Below are 23,052 nucleotides of genomic sequence, written 5' to 3' on the forward strand. Positions count from 1 at the left end.
GATTTGTCTACAAAGGGCAATAGAGGTGGCTAACCTTATCAAATTCAGAAATAAGCTATAATTTTATGCTGATAAGAAACATCCACAGTTTTTCCAGGTAGAAAATATTTTATTTACCCAAGCACCTACGAGCTTCAGGTAGAATTAAAAGATAAAGGCCACTAAAAGCCTGGGTAAGTGCATAAGAAAAGGGCATTATTTAGGTTGCAAGCACACAGGAGACAGTGTGTGCTGACAGACACACATACCATAGCACAATCCATGGTCAGAGCAAGGAAGGGCTTTCATCTTTGATTTCCCCTGCTGTTTCACCAGGACTTCCCTGGCCAATGCCCGAGGTGCCTTGCCAAGGATGGTTTGCCAACCCGATCTCCAGCTGGAGCTGCTGTGAGGCAGGTCTTGCCTTCTGCAGTGAAAGATCTGCTTGGCTTCTGCACTCACTGCATCAGTGCTTTTCAGTGCCAGCTAGGAAAATGCTTCACCCTCGTTTCTGATGGTGTCAAGAGTCCTTAGCTTTGCAACAGCACGTTTAGCAAAGCAGGGAGGAGAGCCAGCCCATCAGCTTACAGCTCTGACATTTATGTTTATGGGTTAGGAAAGGAAATTGGTCTTTGTGCTCATACCATGACTGAGCATTTCACCAGCAGCACTCAGCACAGCAACAGCCCTCCCCAAACTTGCTTTCCTCTGGCTTAGGCCCTTTTTGGCTTTGCCATGTGAGTTGCCCCACCACATTCATTTTGACTCCCAGCCCCTCACCTCCCCACGTGCCCCCGCTCTGGCTGCCGGATCCTGCTGGGGCAGGGTGGGAGGGGGCCCTGGGCAGGTGGCAGGGTGCGTGGGCACCCGACTGCTGCAAGCCACGGGGAGGGCAGCACCTGAAAGCTCTGGCCGCTTTCCAAAACCAACAGTATCCCCACATCTTTGTCTTCTGGATATACATATTTCCCATGTTATTCACTTAATTGCTTCTCAGTCATGTCTGAGCCGTTGAACTGCTCTTGTGTTCAGCTGGAGTTTCTTGCTCTGAGGACTCTTCTTTCAGTCTGAGGGACATTTTAAAACTGACATTTTACCTAAGCTTTTTGCTTTTGCTTGCTTTAGGATACAGGTGAGGAGTTGTACGAGTTAGGCTGACCCTAATTAGCCATCACTACAGGCTATGTTGTGCTTCCTTCTGAGCCTGGAACTTCTGCTCAGAGGAAGCGCCTCCTCTGTGCCTGATCCTTCTCCATCTCTGCTGCTGCTTCCCTTTCAGCACTGTGTAGCACAAGGCCATGGCTCAAGAACAGAGTGAAAGCTCTTTCTTGACAATGTGCAAAGAAGACAACCCCAACCCCAGTCACTACTAAATGCTTTGACTAGTGACTTTAGCAACACCTTAGTGCACAGATAAACAGCCTGTGCTGGAAACAGAGTTCTGCCAGAAGAAGGGAGATTAGATGGGCAGAGAAGGAAACTAGATTTTCAAACTTCACAGAGTGGTTTGTCAGTTATGAAAACTATTAAAGCCCCATGCTAGGCAGCACACCAAACCTGCCTTGTGACTGGGGCCCTGCCTGTGGTGCAGGAGGGTGCGAGGGTTGCGAAGCCCGGCACTGACGCAGCCTGCATGGGCTTGGGGAGTGGGGCCCCACCAGCTCCCTGTTTGCAGAGTGGCACTTCACACAGAGCCATAGCATAGACAATGTGTAAACTGTTGGGAAAGAAGAAAATGATTTTGGGTTGAGCGCTTTGTCTGAACTTTGTCCTTTTCTCAAGCAAAAGAAAATATTATTTCACCCTTTTAAGAGCCACACATAATAAGAGGCAAAATGTCAAGACCAATGTTGATATAAACCCCCAAGGAAAACAAACATCTATGTGGCTTCTCCAAAAGGTCTCACTTCCTCACCCTTCTCCCCTAGTTTAAACAGATTCAGTAACTGAGGAGGAAGGGGGAGGGAGGGCATCTCCCCTGGCTGCTGCTGAAGGTCTTCATATGGACCCAGTCCTGCAGCCTCCTCTGCGGGGTCCAGGCCTGCACAGAGCACCAGGTACAACACGTTCCTGCCCCAGTAAGACCCCTGCCTCTCCTGAGAAAAGCTGTGTGCGTGGGGCAATGTGGCAAAGCCCCAGGCCCCATTTCACCACACAGGGCAACACAGACTCGCAGCAGGAAAATGAATGTCCTATGCTGCTCAGCAACATGAATGCTTACCAGTATGTTGCTGCTTATAAGGTTGCTGCAAAAAATTCCTCAGATCTTACTAGAGGCTCATCCCAACAGAGGAGATGAGCATGCTGAAGTCAACAGACCTATTTGGACCTGTTGGCTTTTTCAAGGAGTTACATGGAATTAGAGCTGTTTGGCTGCTAGCACTGAGAAATAAAGATTTTGTTATACATGTATGTAGAGTGATTCTATTCTTCTAATATCTTTAGTAAGAGGTAACAGTGAGGCAACCTGGAAGGTGTGCTGAGTGCAAGATATATGTGATGTTCCTGGAAGAGCTGGACCTGTTTACCAGAATCAACAGCAAAAAAAAAAAAAAAAAAAAAAAAAGCAGCCCCTGCAGCTGGAGATGTCTCCATTCCACATATATGTGCAGCTAGAAGGGATAAGGGACAGTGGACCCTGTGGATTGTGATGGAAGAACACAGCTGGATCCTCAGCGCATATCCTTGCTGTGAGCATGGTGCAGAGGAACCACCGCAGAGACAAAGCCATTGGCTGTGAAATCAGGGACTGGCCTCTTGCAAGAAGATTGAAGCACACTGAGGCTCTGACCCAACAAAATGAGCATGGTAGGACTGTGGTACAAATACATGCCAGGAACATTCTCTTGTGATGCTGGGTGTTCAGAGGGTAAGGGTGCAAAGGGTGGAAGCTAGCCTCACAAGCAATTAGGGACATTTCTTGATGTTTCAGCTAATGTATAAAGCTTCAGGTCTGTGAAATCAAGAGCCATCATCTTCTATTGCCAAAGCTGAGCTACAGCCTACAGTTATTAAACAGGAATCTCTAAATGTGAATACATGTGCCAATATTAGTGACATTAACAACCTGAAATGCTGTGCTGCTCTCACTGGACATGAGCATGGCCTGCTTGTCCAAGCAGCGTGGGCACATGGTGCCACATGGTGGCACATCCTTGCTGATGGCCCCACTTCCAGCCATGCTGCGAAGGTCCTGAGGCATCCTTCGTTCCCACTGTGTTCATGGTTCCCTTTGAGCTCTGCACCCCTCAGCATCCTGATACTGCAGAGGGCCTGGTTTTATATGACATTTGTGCCATTGTTGTGGACAGGTTCAAGCCATTCCAAAGCTATTCAGTGTTTAGCCTAAAATATAAAATTCCCAGTGACAAAGTTGTTACCAGCAAGCACAGGCACAGTAATTTCCACCCACAGCAGCAATAACTGTCACATGATGCCACACAAAGTACAGAAATTAATAATTAAAAGCCTTGAACAGGCTTTGGAAGAGCTGTGTTATTATGTGCATCAGCAGGAGGATAAATCACAAGTAATTCAGAAGTATATTCCCAGGTTCACTCATAACCATCATGGTATTTGGAGTCCCTTTGGGAGCAATAAACGACATAGAGTCCATATTATAAAAATAAACATGAACTTAAGTGGCAAGGATTCATTTAAACCGAAAGGAAAAAGACTTTACTACTTGCACCATCAGTTTAACATAAGTAGAGCAAGTTTCACTTTGGAGCATATGCCCAGTGCTAGGAGAAGGGCACCACAGTGCAGGGAAGTGGTTGGCAGTGTCTGCTTCTTCTTGAAGCTGTTTACCCTGATAAGAACTATGTTTTTTCTTCTATGTTCTGCAAAACATGAGCTCTCAAAAGCTCTCTTTGTTGTTCCAATTTGAAAATAAAAAGGCAAAAATGTGGCTATTTCCCGCTCCGCTTTCATTCAGCCTTTTCTTAAAAGAGTATGACCCAGCCCCATGTACAGTATTGGGGTTTTAGCATAGGTGTCATGGGATTTAATAGTGCTTTAAAGTCCCAGTTCCAGGAGCCATGAGGGTATATGGGACTCCTAGTGTTTAATTTAAAATGTGAGATTCTAGTCCCTATGCTTAGAGCTAAAAGCGGTCGATATGACTATGACTACTCCAAGAGCAGGAAGAAAACTCAAGCATTGCTTATTGGTCTTAGTGGTTTCTAGTCGAATGAATTTTAAGAGCTTGATTTTTATATGTATATATATATATTTATATATATATTTTTTTTCCTGAATAAATGTTTCAGCATTTTGTCCCCAAAAAACTTGCTCAGGTATAAATGAGGACAGGCTGACAGGCTTTTCCAATATCATGTTCCTTTTATTTTTATTTTTTTTCCTTAGCAATAATAATATCCTAATAAGAATGTCCTGCAGCACAGATCAACAAAATAATGATAATCAAACAGTACTACTAGATAAAATGTACAATTTTATCACCTGTTTGATTGTTTTGCACAGAGGTAGGGAGCAGGGAGGTTGAGGGCAGGGCGGGTGTATGACTTGGCTCCATGGTTAGATTCTTAGCAAAGTGGAGAATTAACTCAGAAGAGCCAGGGGAAGACTAAGTGCCAGCACTTGTGAAAGCAGACTGGCATGCACATCACAGGAAAATTACCCAGAGGCTTGAGCTAACAAGCCTTTCTCTGGCAAACTGCTGAGTGACTTCAACCCATTCAGTTCAGTGGGAATTTTGCCTGGGCAAAGGCTACTAGATCTGGCCTCATGTATACTCTTCACTATTTCTACCCACAAACACTGCCTTTTCTCAGATCTTAACTGTGTCTTGCCTCTGATCTTGGGCTCCTCCTTACAGGCTCTATTTCAGTTGGCTCTGTAAATAAATACAATTCTGATGTGTGGTCTCACAGTGGATTATTGAATGGGATCCAAAACGCTTTTCACCAGTAAGAAGCTAACTTTCCTCTGGGTTATCGTACCCTGTAATTCACTTCACACTTCTGATGTAAAAACCCCGTGGGGTAAACATACACAATCACTTGTCTTTCCCTTGATAGCATTTTTTTCTAATCTCTTGAAAAATTAACCTTAAAATTATTATTGATGGAAGATGGAGCATGTCTGGTTATGTGCAGCACAGCTCTGCAGCCATGTGCAATCTGCTGTAATATCAGTAGATGGAGCTAAGTGAGAAAAGAAACAGGGGTTTGTTTCTCTGATGGTGCAGGTTTAGCTCTTGATTTGACCTGATTAGAAAAGAATCCCTCATTTAGTTTCTGATGCTTTGAAAGTAATATAGGGAATAATTACATGTAGCTCTGCCAGTGCAATAACCAGTGGCAAACAGTGACTTCTGCAAAAATAAAGATTTGGAACCAGTTTATTCTGCAGGATGATATGTACAGGAGACAGCAAAGGGGACAGTTTTATTATTTTTCTGGGAAGTGAAAGATGAGTAATCTGTGAGGGTAGCAATAGGGTTTTGAGCACTGAAATATTCATTCTTTCTCAGTGAGCCCTAGAAGGTTATTCAGCTGGACTTTAATTATCCTCATCATCTCAGAGCTTGATGTGACAGATTTGGGAAGTAGATGTAGAGAATCGATGCAGTATCAATGCTGTCATCAACAGTCATAGTCTTTCCCCAGAGAAAATTGCTTCTTCGGAGCCATAGCAGCAGGTGCAATGGAGGTGAAATTCATCCTCTGCAGAAGGCTTGCACAAACTTGCTATGGAGATATCTGGTTTGAACAAACTGTGGTTGATGAATGACAATGAAACATTAACCAATCAGTTTACAAAGCTGTGGCATGTAGGAAGTATCCTCTGCAAAGCCCTATTCCAAAAGGCTTAGGGGATAAGAATGTAAATCTGAAAACTCTTAATGCTGCTTGCGTTTGTGTAAGTGCTCGCATATCAATTTATACTCCAAAGTCATCCGTTATTTTTTGTCATATTTTGTGATTTCTGGTAATCTTTTCCAACTTCATGACTGTGATTTAGTTTGACTATACCTTCTTAGCAGCCCTTTTCTTTCATTGTATTGACCATAAGAAAGCATCAGATGAGAACCCAGGAGTAGCCCATGTTACTACTGTGCAAGATGTAATACAGACAATACAGGGATTAAAAAGCAGGAAAGCTATGACTGAATTCCAAGAGCTGTGATGCCTATGTGGACATATATGCCTTTTCTTTTGCTTCTTTCTGCTACAATATGACAGTAGTAGTCTGTGGAGAGAAAGGATCATAATTGCTTGAAAAACAGCGGAATTTCCTTTCTGAGGTCTTTTCTGCACAATGAGTACACAATACGTAAGTACCTGTTATACTAAAATGAAAAGCCATGTCCACATTGACTATCAATCTAGTTCATTGAGAAAGATGTTAGAATGACAATGTTTTGACCAAGGCATATTTTACAATATGTACCACTCTGCTTGCATCAATGTGTCTCCATGTTTGTAGAAATAAAAATCCTTACTTAGAGAAATGGAAAACCTGGGAAAAACAAACAAAATCACAACAGCCAAACAAACAGAATTTCTCACAGAAATCTGTTTTCTATGCGGTGTGTTTACTGAATTAATTGATGGTTTACATGAGTTCTCTTGCTCAGTTCTCAGTTGCACCTCATTAAGAAGGAAGTGCCCCAGAAGGGCCCAGTCCCTTTCACTCACTGACGGATGCTGCTGGCACAGCTCTGCAGAGTTGGGTCTGGTGTGCTTGGGTGAGATCTCATCAAAAAAAAACAGGAACAATTGCCCCTTGTGAAACAAGGATGGCAGGGCAGAGTGCTGTTAGGGAGCAGAGAAAAGGACCATCAGTATTTGCAAGCCTCTGAGCAGCTCACAGCGGTTTGTTAAAGGTATTGTTACTGGCACTGAAGTGATAAAGGAGATAGTGTTAAATCCTCCCTGCAATTCAAAGAAACAGAGACTATTTCTTTGTTTAATGTATCTAATTATTTCTAGCTTTTGTTGAATGTTGCTTGCTTATGTAGATGCTGTTCGTTTTGGAAGTTGCTGGTTTTTAGTGGTCAGCAAACATCTCTCTGTATATTTCTAAGTCCTTGTGAATGTTATATGGTAATAAAGAAAGGCAAGGTGTAATTTAGTATGGTTTTCTTGTTTCTGTATTTGTTTTATTTTCAGTATCTGAAATTTAAAATCTTATTAGGAGCCTTTCTGTGTAAAGAATAGGGAAAGCAAATAATGTTCTGAGCTTTCTCTGCCCTTCCTCCCTTCCTGAGCCTGACTTGTATGTGATAAGGTCAGCACCACTTCATATCTTGGAATCTTGAGGGCAAAGGCTGGCAGGTATGTCATAATTACCATAGAACATACTTTTACATCATTAGTATATGATCAGTGGTACCAGCAGATGATTTAATGAGGCTTTGGAAAATGCAGTTTATATAGTTAAATGAGTTTTTAAAACAGAACCTAACTCAATCTATTGGGCTCTTTGTTTCTGTGTATTCTGGTGATGGAAGAGTAATGCCAAGGGAGGAACCCACATGTTCTTTCCCTTTTCAGGTTCCCTGGAAAGAGCTGAGGGTATAAGCATCAGCACAGGTGGTTGCAGAGAGGTGAGTGGCTTGCTCTTCGTGGGTTCTCTTTTCTGCATGCTGGAGCCAATTGCTGAAACAAATAATCTCCCTTAATGCACATAGGGTGCACACAAAAATACTCTATTTCTTCCAAAAGTATTCAGAAGACACATAAAAATAGAGTAGAAGGGCAGAAAAGCCCTCTAAAATTTCAGCTTTTTTCACAGTCCATTACTGCAAATAAATCGTGCCTGTTGTGCTCAAATGTAACATTCATTCAATGTAACTGGGGAGGAAAAAAAAAGAAAAGATGCTTTACAGTTGTAATATTTATATGCTAAGTGTAGAACATTTGGATAATTACATCCTCATAAATAATGTTGTCAGGTCCATTTCATTTTAACTGTATTGTATTGTTGTTAAATGAAACAAACACCATATTTAAATTTATTTCCCTTGCAGTTCCATTGTTCAGCTTTACTTTGATTTCTTTTAAAAGACAAAGAGAAGCACATCCATCCTATACACCAGGCCACAGCCAAAATAAATGCACATCAAATAAGTTTATTTAAACAGACATGCCCATAAAATGTTAACAAGACACCAAATAATTACAGGAAAAGGCTGAAGTCCAACTCTGTACAGAGTCCAAAGGTCTGAATTGTATTTAAGACAGACATCACATAAAATGCGTATTGACAGTATAACACCAAGTCTCTATCATCAGTGATGCATCCATTTTTTTCAAGGCCAATAAACTTTAATGTGCTAGCAGAGTTGTATCCAAATCACATAAAATACCCTGCCATAGAATGTATAGAATAGAGTAAAATAGGTTTTATGGTTAAAAATATTATCCCATTATGTTTTTGTTTTTCTCACTTCCATTTTGTGATAGGGGCTAAGTTATTTACTACATTATGGTATTTTAAATGTTAGTGTTTGTACTACAGAAAAAACCACATCCTTGTCATCTACAAACAAATAGTGTTTGTTTAATTAAATTGGGCTATGGGTTATGCTGATGGCTTCAGGTTCCACAGGGCTTTCTCAGTGGTTAGTTCTGATCATGAGCCACCCGCTCTGTGTGCAAGTCTCCATTACATAAGATGCAATCCCCTGTGCAAGTAGGGAAAGTGCTTAAGTCTGGGGGGGGAGGGCAGAAGGGGGGGGGGTTACTGCAGGATTTAGGCTGCTCGTAATGCCTCTCATTTTTGCTGATTAGTAGTGCTTGTTCATTCTGTGGTTTTCTTTTGTGTATTGTGGTCTAATGTCAGCTTGGTCAAAGCTTAAGAGCCAAAGAACTCATGTGCACTTGAAGTCTCTGGGCTCTAAATAAATGGCTTATTCACTATTTCAATTTCCTACCTATGGAAAGGGTTAAAATACTCTCCCCTTAGTAGTCTCCTTCAGCTGTTCCCTCCAGTGGTCTGCCAGATGCGGATGCTGCACAGAGCATGGCACAGCAGTATGTACTCTTCCAAGGTATAGACAGGAGAGAGAACATTGCTGTTTCCCTGCTTGTGGATGCACAAGGATATGATGTACCCAAGGCTGGAAGCAGACAGAGCGTCTCTGCTAAAGCCAGGAGTGACTTGGGTTGCACAGTCAGAGACCGTCCCTTGAGTGCAAATGCTAATGTTTGCTCTGGCTCCATGGTCAGGGGCTGTCCGCCCACTTCTCTTTCGGTCTGCACTAACTCCATGTGGAATGCCCAGCAAAGAAGCTCACACAAGCTGAATTAATGTTTTACCCTAGAGGTTAAGAAAGTTCTTACTACTTCTGGCTGAAAAAAGGAAAAAAAAAAAAAAAAAAAAAAAAAAAAGGTTTAAAATCCTATGCCTCTAAACCACTCTTGTGGTGATCTTAAAGATAAATGATGTGCTTTTAACACATTGGCTTAGTGATATGGAAATCAAATTCCTTTCATTGATTTTTGAATGCTCTAATGTTCTTGTCTCCACCTGCTGGTAGAGAGAAGATGATCTGCAGGTCTTGGCCGGATGGTGCTAGAGAAACTTTCTTGCCATTTTCATTTGCACTCCAAGTTAAGAGTCTGATAGATATTATTTGCATGTACTAGTCTCTGTAGATACTCCAGGTGTATTGGGATTGTAGGATGCCTAGAATGTATATGTTGGCAGATGTTCCTTTTACAGTATTTCTCTATAGTGAAACCAATGCTGTAATTCAGTCCTTTTTCTCCAAGATGCCTATATCATTTTAGAATATATAAACAAGTTTTAAATTGTTTTCCCTGAGCACCAACAGGATTAGAACAGCAGTTTCAGAGGTGAAAGGCCTGTAATTAATACAGCATGTCAATCAAATCCCATCAGTGAAATGCATTTCATTAATATTTGTATTTTTTTTTACTATTAAACCATGTTACAAACATTTTAACAGTTCACATCTGTCTCTCATAGAACAATTGTAATTGAAATTAAAATGCTAGTTTTCCAAGGTAATTATATTTTAGAAATGTATAGTCTTGCTGGTGGACACTTGATGTTTCCAGATGTACGTCTCAGCACTGAAAGTTCTGTTTGGACATCAGTAATAACTGCTCTGCATGTCTTTCACCTGACAAAAAGAAACAAAATGTTACCCTTAAAATTCCTCCCCACTTGTGACATGTTTCAATCTTCATGGTTCCTGTTATCTGCCTCTTCCCAGCCTTTTTCTAGCACCTAAATTCAGAGTTTCAGATTGTCTTTGTCATACCCTCCTCCCTCTACCTCTTTGCAGAGAGTTCAGTCCTTGAACAGGAGCTGGCTATGGCAGAGTTTTCATCCTCTCCAGAAATAATGGGGGTTCTGGTGTCTTATCTGTCCTTGGGTGCTGGATCCAGAGATATTTTTAAATGACAGCAGTTGCTTCACACTGAGAAGTGGCTTCTCTGGCAACAAGAGATGCTCTAAGAATTCACAACGACATGTTAATGTTGTGCAAATTTTTCTTTCTACCTTCTCTGGCAAACTGAGCATGAAAATACAAACTGTTACAGGCTTTACAACTGTCCCTTCCTATTTTAATAGCAGAATCTTAGTACCTTCTTTTTATCTTGTTTTACTAATTAACCACACTTTTCTTAGAGTCTTTGATTGCAACTCCACACAAAGTCAAGGATAATTTCAAGCATGAATGATGCCAGGAAAAAAAAAAAAAAAAAAAAAAAAGTGTGCAATATGACTTTGAAATGATGTAATTGGTATCTGATGCTTTCCTTGCTTTATCACATAGAGTGATTTCAGAGAAGAATGAATCTAAACGTGTACAACCCTGGATCCTGTCACTTCACCAGCTTTCATAGCTGAGGAAAATGGGACATGAGAGTCCCTTTAATATACTGCATTAGTCTCCTGAGTAACCTTATAATCTGTAATATAAAGTATAACTACACATCAATACACTCAGTCTTACACTAATTTTTATGACCAATGGGTTTATTCCTTGACACTAGCAAAAATCAAACCCCAGGCACTCATGCTGTTGATATTGAAGAACGTGAGCCTAGCTGTTTGTTCTGGGAGGTCCTATCTCAGCAGGCACTGAGGAGCAGGAGCCTAGCTTGTGCTTGGCTCCTGCCCAACACAGGGCAGCTCTCCTACTGCTGCCGAGGCTCTTGGGAGCTGCTGCAAATTGTGAGTTTCTGCTGGAAGATATGCACAGCTGGGACTGGAAAAGCCTGCAAAGGCAGCTCATGGGAGTGAGCAAGGAGGAAGGCTCTCTTTCCTTCACCCCACCTTCTCTCTGAGCCTGCCATGTTCAGCATAGCTCTTACATGTAAGTACAGGCTGAAATGCTGTGCTAGATTGGGATGTTTTCCTGAACTGAGGTCTTCTAAAGATATGGTGGTCACTTAGGCCTGTCGAACATATTTTTCCACTTTAGTTTAATAACCCAGTTGCTCTAATCATAATGTTGCATCCCAAATCAGAAATGTAAATACCTTTATCTACTGGTTTATATGACAGGCTTCAACCCTTAGCATTAAGGAAATCCTGATTTAGGAAAGGGGGTAGGGGGTGAGGGGGGAGGATTAACTCTCTGTGGGTAAGTGACTGAACAAATCATAATTCATGCTAGCGAAGTCACTGCTTCAGAAGTGTAAGATCATCATTTGAGGGGAGAAGTAGGGGAGGGGATGGCATGTATCACCCAGGTTTTCAAGTGATTGAGACTGTGACCAAATGCATTCATGTCCATTGAGATCACATTGAAAATCACTTTGAAGTTCTCCGTCCACTCTTCCACTTCACTGCTTTTTAGTCCCTTTTGACCCAGGTTGAAAGGGTGCTCCAAATCTGTAGTAAATGTGACTGCTTTGCCACACTTTTATCAGATGACCTGACAGTTCTTGGGGAATACCTCTTCTCCCCAGGTATTATACAAATATTGAACTCCACAGATATCCAGGATATCTCTAGGGGAATAGGGAAAATGACACTTCGGCTGGGAGCAGTCAAACCAGCTCCGTTGCCCTTTGATTGTTCTTGATTTTCTACGTGCAGAGCTACAGGACACTGGAGTGTACAATAGAGCCGTTTCTCTACCAAAAATAATGCAGACGCTAGGCGTTCCTCTACTCTGACCAAGAGTAAGAATGGTGAAATAATTAGGGGAGCAAATCTGTGGTGCGAAGAGGAGTGTCAGATTGGCTCATCTGCCATTGTCCAAACGAGGCTAAAGCTGAAAGTGTTTATTGTTTGTGACAACCTTTGAGCCTTGAGATTAGCTGATTTCTTTTAGGACAACACCATGAGAAGTGGCAGCTGACTGAATGAAGAGCAATCCCAAACGAGTTTATATACACTTACGTTCTGAGCTAACGAGAAATAGTAAGTTTTGTGCTTATGAATAACGGCGGGGTGGGAAAGTGGGGGAAGTGTTCTCCCATGCCTCCTGGCTCCTCAGAGGGACAGAACCATGAGCAGATAACGTAGTTGAGGAATACGGTGAGGGCAGCTGTTGTTTTTTTTTTTTTGTTGTTGTTGTTGTTGTTTTTTTTTTTAAAAAAAAAGTATAGGGCTGGTATTTGCTGATCGAAGCCCTGACTTCTAATAAAGACCTCCGAGGGCTGCTCCAAGTCTTGTCTTGCCAGCATCCAGCATGTCAGATAAACGATAAACAGAGACATGCAAGAGAAAGAGAGAGGACAAGAAAATGCTGCCAGAAGAGCCTGCAGCTTCGTGTGCATCTTTACAGTGATCAGTTGGCATCAGGTGAGAACATGTCATGTTGTGGAATTACATCACGCAACTGCTCTTCATGACAAACTGCCGGATGTGTGTTACGGAGTTTGGAAGCAGTAGCCTGTAAGCAAAATGGATATGAAATGGAGAGAGGCGGGAGCAGCTCCGCCGGCACTCGGGATTGCACAGTGGAGCAGGGAACGGAGTCTTCCCCACGCAGGTTCTCCTGCCTTTGGCTATTCTGGGTTTTTGTTTTGGCATTTCTCCTCTTTTTGTGTGGCACACACACACCAACGATTTCTTCCCCTCTTGCTGTACTGTGTGTGCTTAGAGTCCCGAAGCAAATATTTCCACCCCTGCATTCTTTAATGACAGTGCAATAATCACTAATATAAACCAGAAAGGAGCTCTCGGCTTTGCTATTCAAGGGAGTGCACAGACCGGCAAGGTTAACAGCACTATTTATTTGCTCTCTTTCTGGTATTTCCCCATTTCATGTGATTATTTTCTATTTACAAAGCTAGTTCAGGAGACCCATGGCAGAAAAACCCGACCAGATAATGTAACACAACTGCCTACAACTTATATTTTCTGGTAGCTATTAATAACTTGCGTAGAAAGTTATACTATCTTATATACAAAGCCCTCTCTTTCTTCTTCCTACGTTCGGTCTTCATTTTGCATTCCTCCCCGTGAGGAGCAACAAACAGTGCAGGAGTGCCGGTTGTGGCCATGCAAAAGGGGAGCCCCGTCGAGCCCGGCGCAGCTCCGGCAGCGCTGGGACAAGCTTCGGAAGCGAGCGGCGACCGGTGGGCGCAGAGCTCCCGGCGGCTCGGGGGTGCCCCCGGCCCGGGCTCGGCGTCCCGCCCGCCCCCGGGAGGTGGGCGCTCGCCCCCGCTGCGCCCGGGACGGGACCGGCCGGGCCGCGGGCTCCCGAGCAGAGAAGAAGCCGAGGGGCCGGCCCGATCGCCCCGGCACTGCGGGGACGCTGCCGGGCCGGGCTCCTGGCCGCGTCCTGCCGGCGTCTGCGCGGCCCCGAGGCAAGGCCGGGCCGCGCCCCCTCGCCCCCGGCTCGCGCGCGGTGCCGGCACCTGGCGGGGCTGCGGGCGGGCGGCAGAAGCGCCCCGGGCTCGGCGGGCCGGGCCGCTCGGTCCCCGTGCTCGCGGTCTGGGGCCGTGCGGGGCGGGCTGAGCGCCGAGCGGTGCGGCAGGGCAGCGGCGCAGCCCGGCCGACGAGGCCCCGGCGGCCAGGCCCCGGGAGCACGGGAGCCCGGGCGGGCAGCGGAGCCGACTTCGGTGGTGCACGACGCCGTCGTTCCCGTGCTCCGCCGAGCTCGGTGCTGCGGGGGAGCAAGGAGAGCGGCTGAGGTCTGCGCTCCTGTTAGCCAGAAACGTTGGTCGTAAGCGAGCGGCTGCCCAGCCAGAGCAGGAAACGGTTTCTCGTTGTTGGAATCTTTCTTTTCCCTGAAAATCGGGTTTTATTTAGATTTTCGATTACATGTGTAGAAGTGATTCCGCAGTGCGTCCGCAAAGCCGAGGAACGGGCAGTTCAGTCCGCCCCTCCAACGGGAGCCCGCTCCCGCCCGGCGGGCAGCATCGCCGCCGTCGGCAGCCGCATACGCGCCCCCGGGACTGCCGCACGCCAGCGGAGCCCCCGGTGCCGCCTCGAGCCGTGGCGCAGGCGGCACGGGCCAGCCTCCTGTACCGGGAGCCGGCAGCGCTGCGCGGCGGGCGGTGCGACCCGCTGCTCCCGGCGGCTGCCCCCGCGGGCGCCGAGCCCGGGCGGCCTGGCGCGGCCGCTCCCCCCGGCACAGGGCGCTCCCGGCGCGGCTGCCGCGGTACCGCCCGCCCGTCCGAGTGAAGGCCCGACGGCCCGGCCCGGCCCCGCGGTCAGCGTCGGCCCGGTGCCCCCTCCCGGGCTGGTCCCACGCACCTGCCGATTTGCGGGAGAATGAGCGGAAGATTCAGGGTCCCCTCGTCCCTTCCCGTCCCTCCGACAGACCCTGCTGGACGTACGGTGCGATTCACGCCTCTGCAGGAGGGTCGGCTCTGTGGAGCGGGTCCCGTTTTATGACTGTGGAGGCGGCTGCCCTGGAAATGACCGGTTGCTACCGAGCGCATCCCTCTGAGAGGGAGAGACACCAAGACAGGCAGCTCCGGCAGCCAGGTTAGGTGCGCGGCACGGCTACCTGGGGCGCCCGGGGCACCTGCCGTGCCCCCGCCGAGGGAGAGGCCATCGAGCTGGGCACGGCCTCCGCCGCGCAGGCACAACTCGCTCCCACGGGGCCAGTGGAGCTATGGGCCACGCCAACACCCCCGGCACTTTGTGGCCGGCGGCTGCAGAACCCCTGGGACTGCGCCGTGGACCCCGAGGGGGAGTGCGGACGCTTCGAGCCCGACTTGGCAGCCCGGGTGGGGAGCGACCGCCGCCCCCTCCCGCTGCCGACCGGCGGGGCCGGTGCGGCGACCCCGCAGATGAAAGGCTGCGCTCGCAGGCGCGCCCCGCGCCGGCAGGCCCCCCCACCCCCCCGCGGGTGCACATGTCAGAGTTCACAGACCTGGCTGCTGCCTTTACAACACTGAGCTGTAAAAGAGCGGATATTAAACCCCTATAATGGATCCAACTCCAAGGAGAGGTTAAATTTCCCAGTGAAATGAAGGTATTTGCCCTGAACTGGGGAAAGAACCCCCGCCCTCCCTCGGGCTGGGAAACCCGGGGAGCCATCAGAACCTGGCGGTAAACTCTGCCCCCAGCCCTGCACCTGGCACCGGGCCGCCGCCGGGGACACATGTGCGCGCCACGCCGCAGCCAGCCGGAGGTTCCTCCTGGCCCGGCCGCCCCGTCGGGCCCGGCCGCTCGCGAGCTCTTCCCCGAGCTCGCGAGCGCGGCTCCCGGCGCGCAGAGAGCCCAGGAGGGCGAGCGCAGGTCGATGGAGCGGAGCGGGCGAGGTTCGACCGGGGCCGAGGACCGGTTCGGTCTAATCCGAGTCGGAACGGGAATCGGGAAACCTCGCTGGGACCCGAGCCCAGTGTCCGCCGCCGCTGCCCCGGGGGCTGAGCCGCCTGCCCGGCGGGTCTGCTGGGCCGGATGCCACGGCCCCTCCGCAGCGCGGCTGCTGCGAGCCGGGCAGCGCTCGGGTGAGGCGGTGCCTGCCCGTACGGGGAGCAGCTCCTTGGCCGGGGCGAGGGATGCGACTGCGCTGGTAACGCGGGTCGCGGCCGGCCGCGGGTGCCTGAAGGGCTTCGAGGGCTGGAGCCGAGGCGAGTGCGGAGGCGCCCGGGACGGCGCAGAAGGGCGCGGCCCGTCCCGGAGCTCCCGGCGCCGGGTGAGCCGCTGGCCCGCGGCGAGAGGGAGGACAGCGCGGAGCCGCGCCTGTCGCCGGGCCGGATCTAGGCGCGCGGGGCCTGGCTCGGCGCCTCCCGCGGGGCCGTGTCTGCGACGGAGTGAGAGACCGGGCAGCGAAGCGGCAACGCTCCGGGACGGTACAGCCCCGACGGGCCCCGGCGCCCAGGCCCGTCCGCGGCGCCCTCGCCCCGAGGGGCGGGCGGAGGGTCCGAGACCGCCGCGCCACCAGGCAGCACGGCGAGGCGCTCCGCCGGCAGAGAGGGGACGCGGAGTCCAACTCTGTCTGCCGCACTGCCCTCAAAAATCCACTTAAAAAAGATGAAGGCACATGCAAATGTGTGGCGCCTCCTTGCTTGTGCCTTTAATCATGGTAAATTGACTATAGTTCCTCCAGGCCCCCCGAAAATGTACACAGCGCGCACCGCACCACAGCAGAGCTGGAACTCCCAGCGCGCCGCGCACATTCACACACGCACCCGCTGACTTCCCCGGGGCTTTCTGGCGCTGCTCTGAGCAGCTCAGACAGTCCATGTGATCCAGCTTTCTCAGCAATTTTCCTACCCAAAAGCTGCCGTGAAGGGAACAGCGCACAGAGATAGCATCAGGCTGCATATATCAAAGAGACCCTGCTTAATTAAAATACCGGCTCGCTGCTCGCCGCCTTCCACAGAGAACAGCCTTCGACCGCGGCCTGCCGGCCCGCTCTCGCCGAGACGGCGCGGGGGTTCCCGGGGCTCCCTCGGAGGGGTCGGGCCCTTTGAAAGGCTGCGCCGGCACCGATCACTGCAGGCCCGGGGAGCGGGCCCGTGCCAACTCCAGGCCACCCACCCACCTACCCACCCACCCACCCGCCGGCTACACCCCGGGCCACCTGGGCACCGGCCCTGCTCCCTAGCACTGCTCCGGCCTCGTCGCTGACCGGTCACCTGTTCCACGAGGCTGCCGGGCGAGAAGGGTCCCTCCCCGGGGCCAGAGCGAAGCCCCCACCCGCTGCGGGCCGAGCTCCATCGGCCTTGGCGGGCCGTCCCCGCCAGCCGCCCGCTGGGGACGGGCCGGTCCCCGGGGAGGGGCGGCTGCGAGGCGCGGGAAGGCACCGCGTGGTTCACGGCGATCGTTTGTTTGTGCTATCGAGCAACAGCACGGTAATTTATTGTTATTGTTATTAGTAACTACACTTTGCAGCTCGCTTACATTTATTCTTTCGAGAGAGGGAGAGCGGGCTGCATCACTCATCGCCGAGCGCACCCGACATGCACTCTTCCCGGGCTGAGGAGCCGCTCCGCTGCGGCTCCCGTTCCGGCGACGCTGGACGCTGCAAGTGTCCCCTCAAGACGACCCAGACCCGTCGGCGGCCTGCGGAGCCGGCCCGGGGGCTAAGGCCGTCGGGGAAGAAGCACCGAACGGCGGGGTGGCGCCCCGGGCGCTCCGTCGGGCTGAGCCGCGGGCTGCAGAGCCCTTCTGGGGAGTGGCCGCTGCTCGGGGAAGGGCTCCGCGGTTCTCCTGCACCGATGCGCCCCCGCTGCGCCCGCCCCGAGCTGTGCCTGCCCGCCGTGCGGCCGGGCCGGTGCGCCACGAGCAGGGCCGGGTTCCCTCAGCACCGCCCGCCCGCGCCGCGGGACGGTCTCCGGGCACCGACGGTTCGGAGTCGGCCGCCTGCGAGCGGCAAAGGCCGTGGTTCCGCGAGGCAGCGAGTCGCGGAGTACAGCTGTGGACAGAGAAACAGGACAAAGTGAGACGGAGCCGACGGCACCTAGTGCAGCCCCGCGGCACCCCACTCCCCCCATGTCCCGCGTCCGCATCGCAGCAGACGGGGCCGGTGGCCGCTGCGCCCGTGCCCACGCGCCCGGTCCGACGAGAGGCTGCTCCGCACCGGCCGGGGGTGAGCAGCGCGGCCGCCGCCTCCCCGCGGGGCCGCCCCCGGGCCCTGCGCTCGCCGGTCCCGGGCTTCCCGGGCTCGCCTCGCCCCGGCTGACCCCGGCCCGCTCTCGGCCCGGCCCCGCACCGCCCGCGGCTCGCCCCGGCCGTGCCGCCGCGCGCCGGCAGGGGGCAGGCTGCGCCCGAGGCCGCCCTGAGCAACCGAGCCGAGCCGGGCCGGGCCGGGCCGGGCCGAGCCGGGCCGCGGTCGCAGAGCGGTCGCCGTCTCCAGCGGACCGGGGAGCCCTCCCGCAGCCGGAGTTCAGGCCGCGCGGCCAGGCGGCACGCTCCGCAGTGGCTCGGCAAAATCCGCACCCTGCGGAGCTCCCTCCGCAACCCCGCGGGTTGTGGACACGGCTCCAGGGGCAGCGGCCGCTGCGCGTCCCGCGCCCCGACGGACCGCACGCACGCACCTCGGGGAACGTCGCGCTGGGCCTGGCGGGGCGGCCCGCACGCACCCCCCGGGAATGCAGAAAAAAGTACGGGCACAGACGGGGCTGCACCCGCATGCACGCAGCCAGGATGCGGAGACACACACACCCGACCAGGGGCTACACGCTCACGCAGAGAAAACAGAGAAGTTCTCTCCTTCTTCTCCTTCCTCTGTTTCCTCTCCTTCCTCTCCTTCCTCTCTTTCGTTCAGACCGGGGCCCCTCGCCGTCCCGAGCACGCACACGCAGCGCGGAGCACGGCGGGTCTCACGCACACATCTGCACACTCGCGGGGAGAGGGTATCGCCGCGCACCCACGGCCGAGGCCCCCCCCGGGCTCCCCGGCGCTCGGGCACACGCGTGCACGCGCCTAAGCAGTGCCGACGACGAGGGAAGCAGACGGGAGCGCCGCTCCCACGCGGGCGGTCGCTGCTTCATCCTCGGCCGCAGGAGCTGTGCGAACCCACGCGCATAACTGCAGCAGCCACGAAGGTTCCTTAGGTGGATTCAAACCAGCGTTATTTACTCCTATACCCTATTCTTCCCTGCCTTGTTTAGGAAATACAGAAGGGTGACTGGTTGCTCAACTCTCAAAATTAAAACAAAACACCTCAAAACAAAAAGATTTGTCTTGCAAATAAATACGGAATTAGAACCAAGCCACGGGGAGGAGGGGTTGTGTCAGGCTTGGTTATGTTTTATTTCTGTGATGGTTTTGCGCGTGGGTGTTTTAATTGTATTTTGTTTTTCGTTAAAAGCACTTTATAAACCGAATATAACACCTCATCGAATTGTTCTCGGGGTAACAGGCAGGGATAACAATTATCCGGTGCAGTGTTCGTACACACACATGGCAAGAAGTAACAAATCTTTGGTGTGATATTTGTGAGTAAAAGCCCACGAACAAAGATTGAATTATTGCTGTGGGTGCGAGTTTGGGAGGGTTCCCGTTCCTCTCTCAACGGTCCCGCCGCAGAAGATTGCTTTTTTTTTTTTTTTTTTTAAATTTGAAGTTACAAAAACTATTGCGGAGAGGACAGAGGGACTCCCATTTTCCTCGCAATTGTCGAACACAGTTTAACATAGCCGTTGTGTGATGGAGAAAACTGAATACTTACACGAAAATAGGAAGGGAACATAAAAAATTAATGTAAACGAGAAGCTTTTTTTCTCTGCTGATTGAACTCTGAAATCTAAGCAGCTTTTATCTTGATCTCAGAATTAAATAATCATATATTATTTTTTCGGTATTAGCTACAAAGGTTTTCAGATTTGTATTGTCCCGAACAAAAATCAAATAAGCTCTACTACTTATAACCCTTTCCAAAATATTTGACTAAAACATAATCATGAATTTCATTCAGAGATGTTTCTGTACGAAGAGAAAGAAGGCTTTGCCTTAAGACCCAGAAAAAAAAAATAGTATTAAGTAATTCAAGTTAACACTTGTCCTGCTTATTAAATATCAATATTTTGGGAGCATTACAAAATAAACTGTCTTCCTTCAGCAGGGTCACAGCATATCACGGGTCACATTAAGAAACCTGGAACTGAATCCTTTCCAGACTTTTATTTCTTTAGATTTAAAATTTTAACGGTATCAGCAGAAAAGCAAAAACGAAAGGAAAGCCCCAAACACGGTATTTCAGGAATTCTCTCTCTAGCATACAGAGATCGGTGGGTATCGATTTTCTTATATGTCTCTTTCTGAACAAAAAAGAATAGAAGAGCGCAGTAAATTAAAATATGCTTTTTTTTTTTAATTTATTATTATTTGCACATGCATATTGCGTGCAAATATGCAATTATATATATAAACAGAGCATATACGCGTTCAAATACTTTTGCATTTAAGAGAACGAAACAGTACAGCACATCCAAAGCTCTCTGCAACCAGTCGCGTTAAACGGTATTTACACAGTACGTGCGGGCACAGCGCTCCCGTGCGCGCTGAGCGTTCCCGGGCACCGCCGCGGGACGGTCCCGCCGCCCTCGGTCCGGGCGACGGCCCTGCGGAAAGGAGCGGAGTCACCGGGCGCTCCCTCGGGCCGGGCCGGGCCGGGCCCTCCGCGCCCGCATGCCGAGCCCCGCGGGGCGCCGCCCGGTAGCCCTGCGGCGGCCACCCGGCCCCGCGCCGCGCCGGCCACCGGGCCACTCCGCGGGCAGCCGGGGCGCAGGGCCCCAGCCCCACGCTGTAGCGGAGCCGGCCGGCAGCGACGGGTGTTAACGGCGCGGCCCCGCGCCCCTGCCCCGTCCTCGCCAGGTGCCGGCGGGGACAAAGGCGCGGCCCCGCCACCCGGCGGCTCTCGCCCGAGGGCTGCCCGCGGCCGCCCGGGCCCCGCCGCCACCTGCCCGAGCCCCTGGCCGGCGGGCCGCCCGCGCCGCGGGGCCGGGGGCGCAGCTACGTACCCCGGGGCAGGAGCCAGGAGCTGCCGTCGGGCCGAGCTGCCGGCTGTCGGCCGCCGCCTGGCCGGAGCGGAGCCCGGCGGGGGCTCGGGGCGCCGCTCGGGGCCGCTTCTCGGCGGCCGCGCTCTCTTCTCCCGGCCGCTCGCCCGAGTCCCGGTCCCGGCCCCGGCCCCAGGCCCGGGCCCCCGGCGGCGCGCCCCGGCCCCGCGCGCTGCCTGCGCGCCCCGCGGCCGCCCCGAGCCGCCCCGGGGGTGCGCGGAGGCCGCCCGCCCCGCGCCTCGGGCGCCGCCGCGCTTCGGGGGCTGCGGGGGCCCGCCGGGGCCAGGGCACTATTTGACGTCGAGGAGACGGATCACCGCGGCGCAGCGATACGGCGCGCACCAATGGAGTTCAAATGTCAGCAAGTTTGAGGAGGGGTGAGGCGCCGGGGGGTGTGTTCCTCCGCCGCGGCCCCTTCTCTAAACGGCGCGGCTCCTCGGGACGCCGCATGGCACATGGGCTGCGGAGCGCCGGGGAAGCCCCGCCGCCCCGCCCGGCCCCGCCGCGCCGCTCCGCCCGGCCCCGGCCCCGGCCCCGGGAGGGCCCTCCGCGGAGGGCGTGGGGCTCCGGCGCTCCCGGCGAGCAGGTGACAACGCGGGCTGCCCTGCGCCGTGTGCGGAGCATGTGCGCGCCTGTGTAGCACGGGCTGCCCCCATGGGCAGCGGCGCCGGCTCCTTCCTCTGCCCCCCGTCTCTGGAAGTTCAGGCAGGAAACGCTCCTCATGTCTCCCAGATAAAAATAAAAGCGACTCCCTCCTCCCAGCAACAGAGTGTCCCAGAGCTCGGCCAGACGCGGGGCTGAGCCGGCCCCGCCGCCCGGCAGCCCGTCTCCCCCAGCCGCCCCGGAGCGCCGGGCAGCGCCGCCGCCTGCCCCATGGATATTGCAACAGGTCCCGAGTCCTTGGAAAGGTGCTTTACGCGGGGCCAGTCGGACTGCTCAAAGATGCTGGACGGTATTAAAATGGAAGATCACCCTCTGCGCTCGGGTCCGGCCACGTTAGGAGTGTTACTGGGTGAGTTGCTGCTCGTTTCTCGGCTATGCCAAAAAGCAAACCCTGCTGCTCCCCTGGCTCCGCTCGGTGCCCGGGGCTGCGTTCTGACGGAGCCCGAGCCCGGCTGGCTGCGGGCTGAGCAGCCTCGCCCCGGGCTGCAGGCGGGCGCGGAACTCTCTAACTGACACTTGTGGGGCGCAGACCTGGAGACGGCCTCGCTTGCCCCTGCCGACGTCCGAGGCCGGCCGAACTGCGCTGCCCGCCGCTGCCCGATTCCGGGCGCCGCGGCGGGGCCGGGGTCGGGGCCGGGACCGGGGCCGGGGCCGGGTGGGAGAGCGGCGCGGGGCCGGGGAGGCGCGGGCCCGTCCCGCCGCTTCACGCTGCTCTTTGCCGTTCCCAGGGTCAGACTGCCAGCACCAGGCCGTGTGCGAAGGCTGCCAGAGGCCCATCTCGGATCGGTTTCTGATGAGGGTGAACGAGTCCTCCTGGCACGAAGAGTGTTTGCAGTGCGCGGTGTGTCAGCAAGCCCTCACCACCAGCTGCTACTTCCGGGACCGAAAGCTCTACTGCAAACAGGACTACCAACAGTAAGAACACTCCGTGCGTCCCGCCGGCCTGGCCCGGCTCAGCTCGGCCCGGCCCGGCTTGGCAGGGCCCGGCTCTGCCCCGCGGTGCCCGCCGGCGGCGACCGAAGCCCTGGCAGCGTGGCCCGGCCCGCCTCGGAGGCACGCTGCGAGACTCGGAGCGTGTTTCTGAGCGGGCCGCCTTTGGCAGCTTCCCACCGCGACCGTGCGAACGCCCAGAGCCCCTCAGGGACGGGGGGCAGCGCCCGTGCCGCGGGCCCGGGGCTGCTGTGGGTGGCGGCCCCGGCTAGCGGGGACCCTGGCGCCGAGGCGGAGCGGCCGCCTGGAAATTAACGTTGCAGCGAGCGGCGCTCAACGAGCGTTGAGCCAAAATGTCCTTCCGAAGGGGGAGCTGCCCGCCGCGGGCTTCGCAGCGCTTGGACCCGTTGCGGTCCGGGGTCCTGCGGTGCCGTCGGAGGGGGGCGGCGGCGGCTCGGCTCGGCGCGGCGCGGCCCGGCCCGGCCCGCCGGAGCTGTCGCCACCTGGGCTGCGGAGGCACCGCAGGGCCCGTCCGCCCGGGGTCGAGCCCCGTCTCGCCGGCGCCCCGGAGCTGCGCGGGGCCAGCCCCGGCGGCCGGCCCGCGGTTAGTGCC

The 23,052-nt window shown here is 53.0% G+C and overlaps 1 protein-coding gene across 1 annotated transcript in view; it reads left to right on the forward strand.

The window, feature by feature from the left end:
- The first annotated feature begins 21,382 nt into the window (after nt 1-21,382).
- Nucleotides 21,383-23,052, forward strand: part of LMX1B (LIM homeobox transcription factor 1 beta) — a 106,270-nt gene continuing 104,600 nt past the window's right edge. Inside the window, exons 1-2 of the mRNA XM_082775334.1 lie at nt 21,383-21,858; nt 22,238-22,424. Of these exons, the coding sequence (XP_082631460.1) occupies nt 21,720-21,858; nt 22,238-22,424 (326 nt within the window). The 5' untranslated portion in view covers nt 21,383-21,719. The remainder of the gene's footprint in view (nt 21,859-22,237; nt 22,425-23,052) is intronic.

This window comes from Aythya marila (genome assembly GCF_965140915.1).
Source record: "Aythya marila genome assembly, chromosome: 19".
In the NCBI taxonomy this organism is placed as follows: domain Eukaryota; kingdom Metazoa; phylum Chordata; class Aves; order Anseriformes; family Anatidae; genus Aythya; species Aythya marila.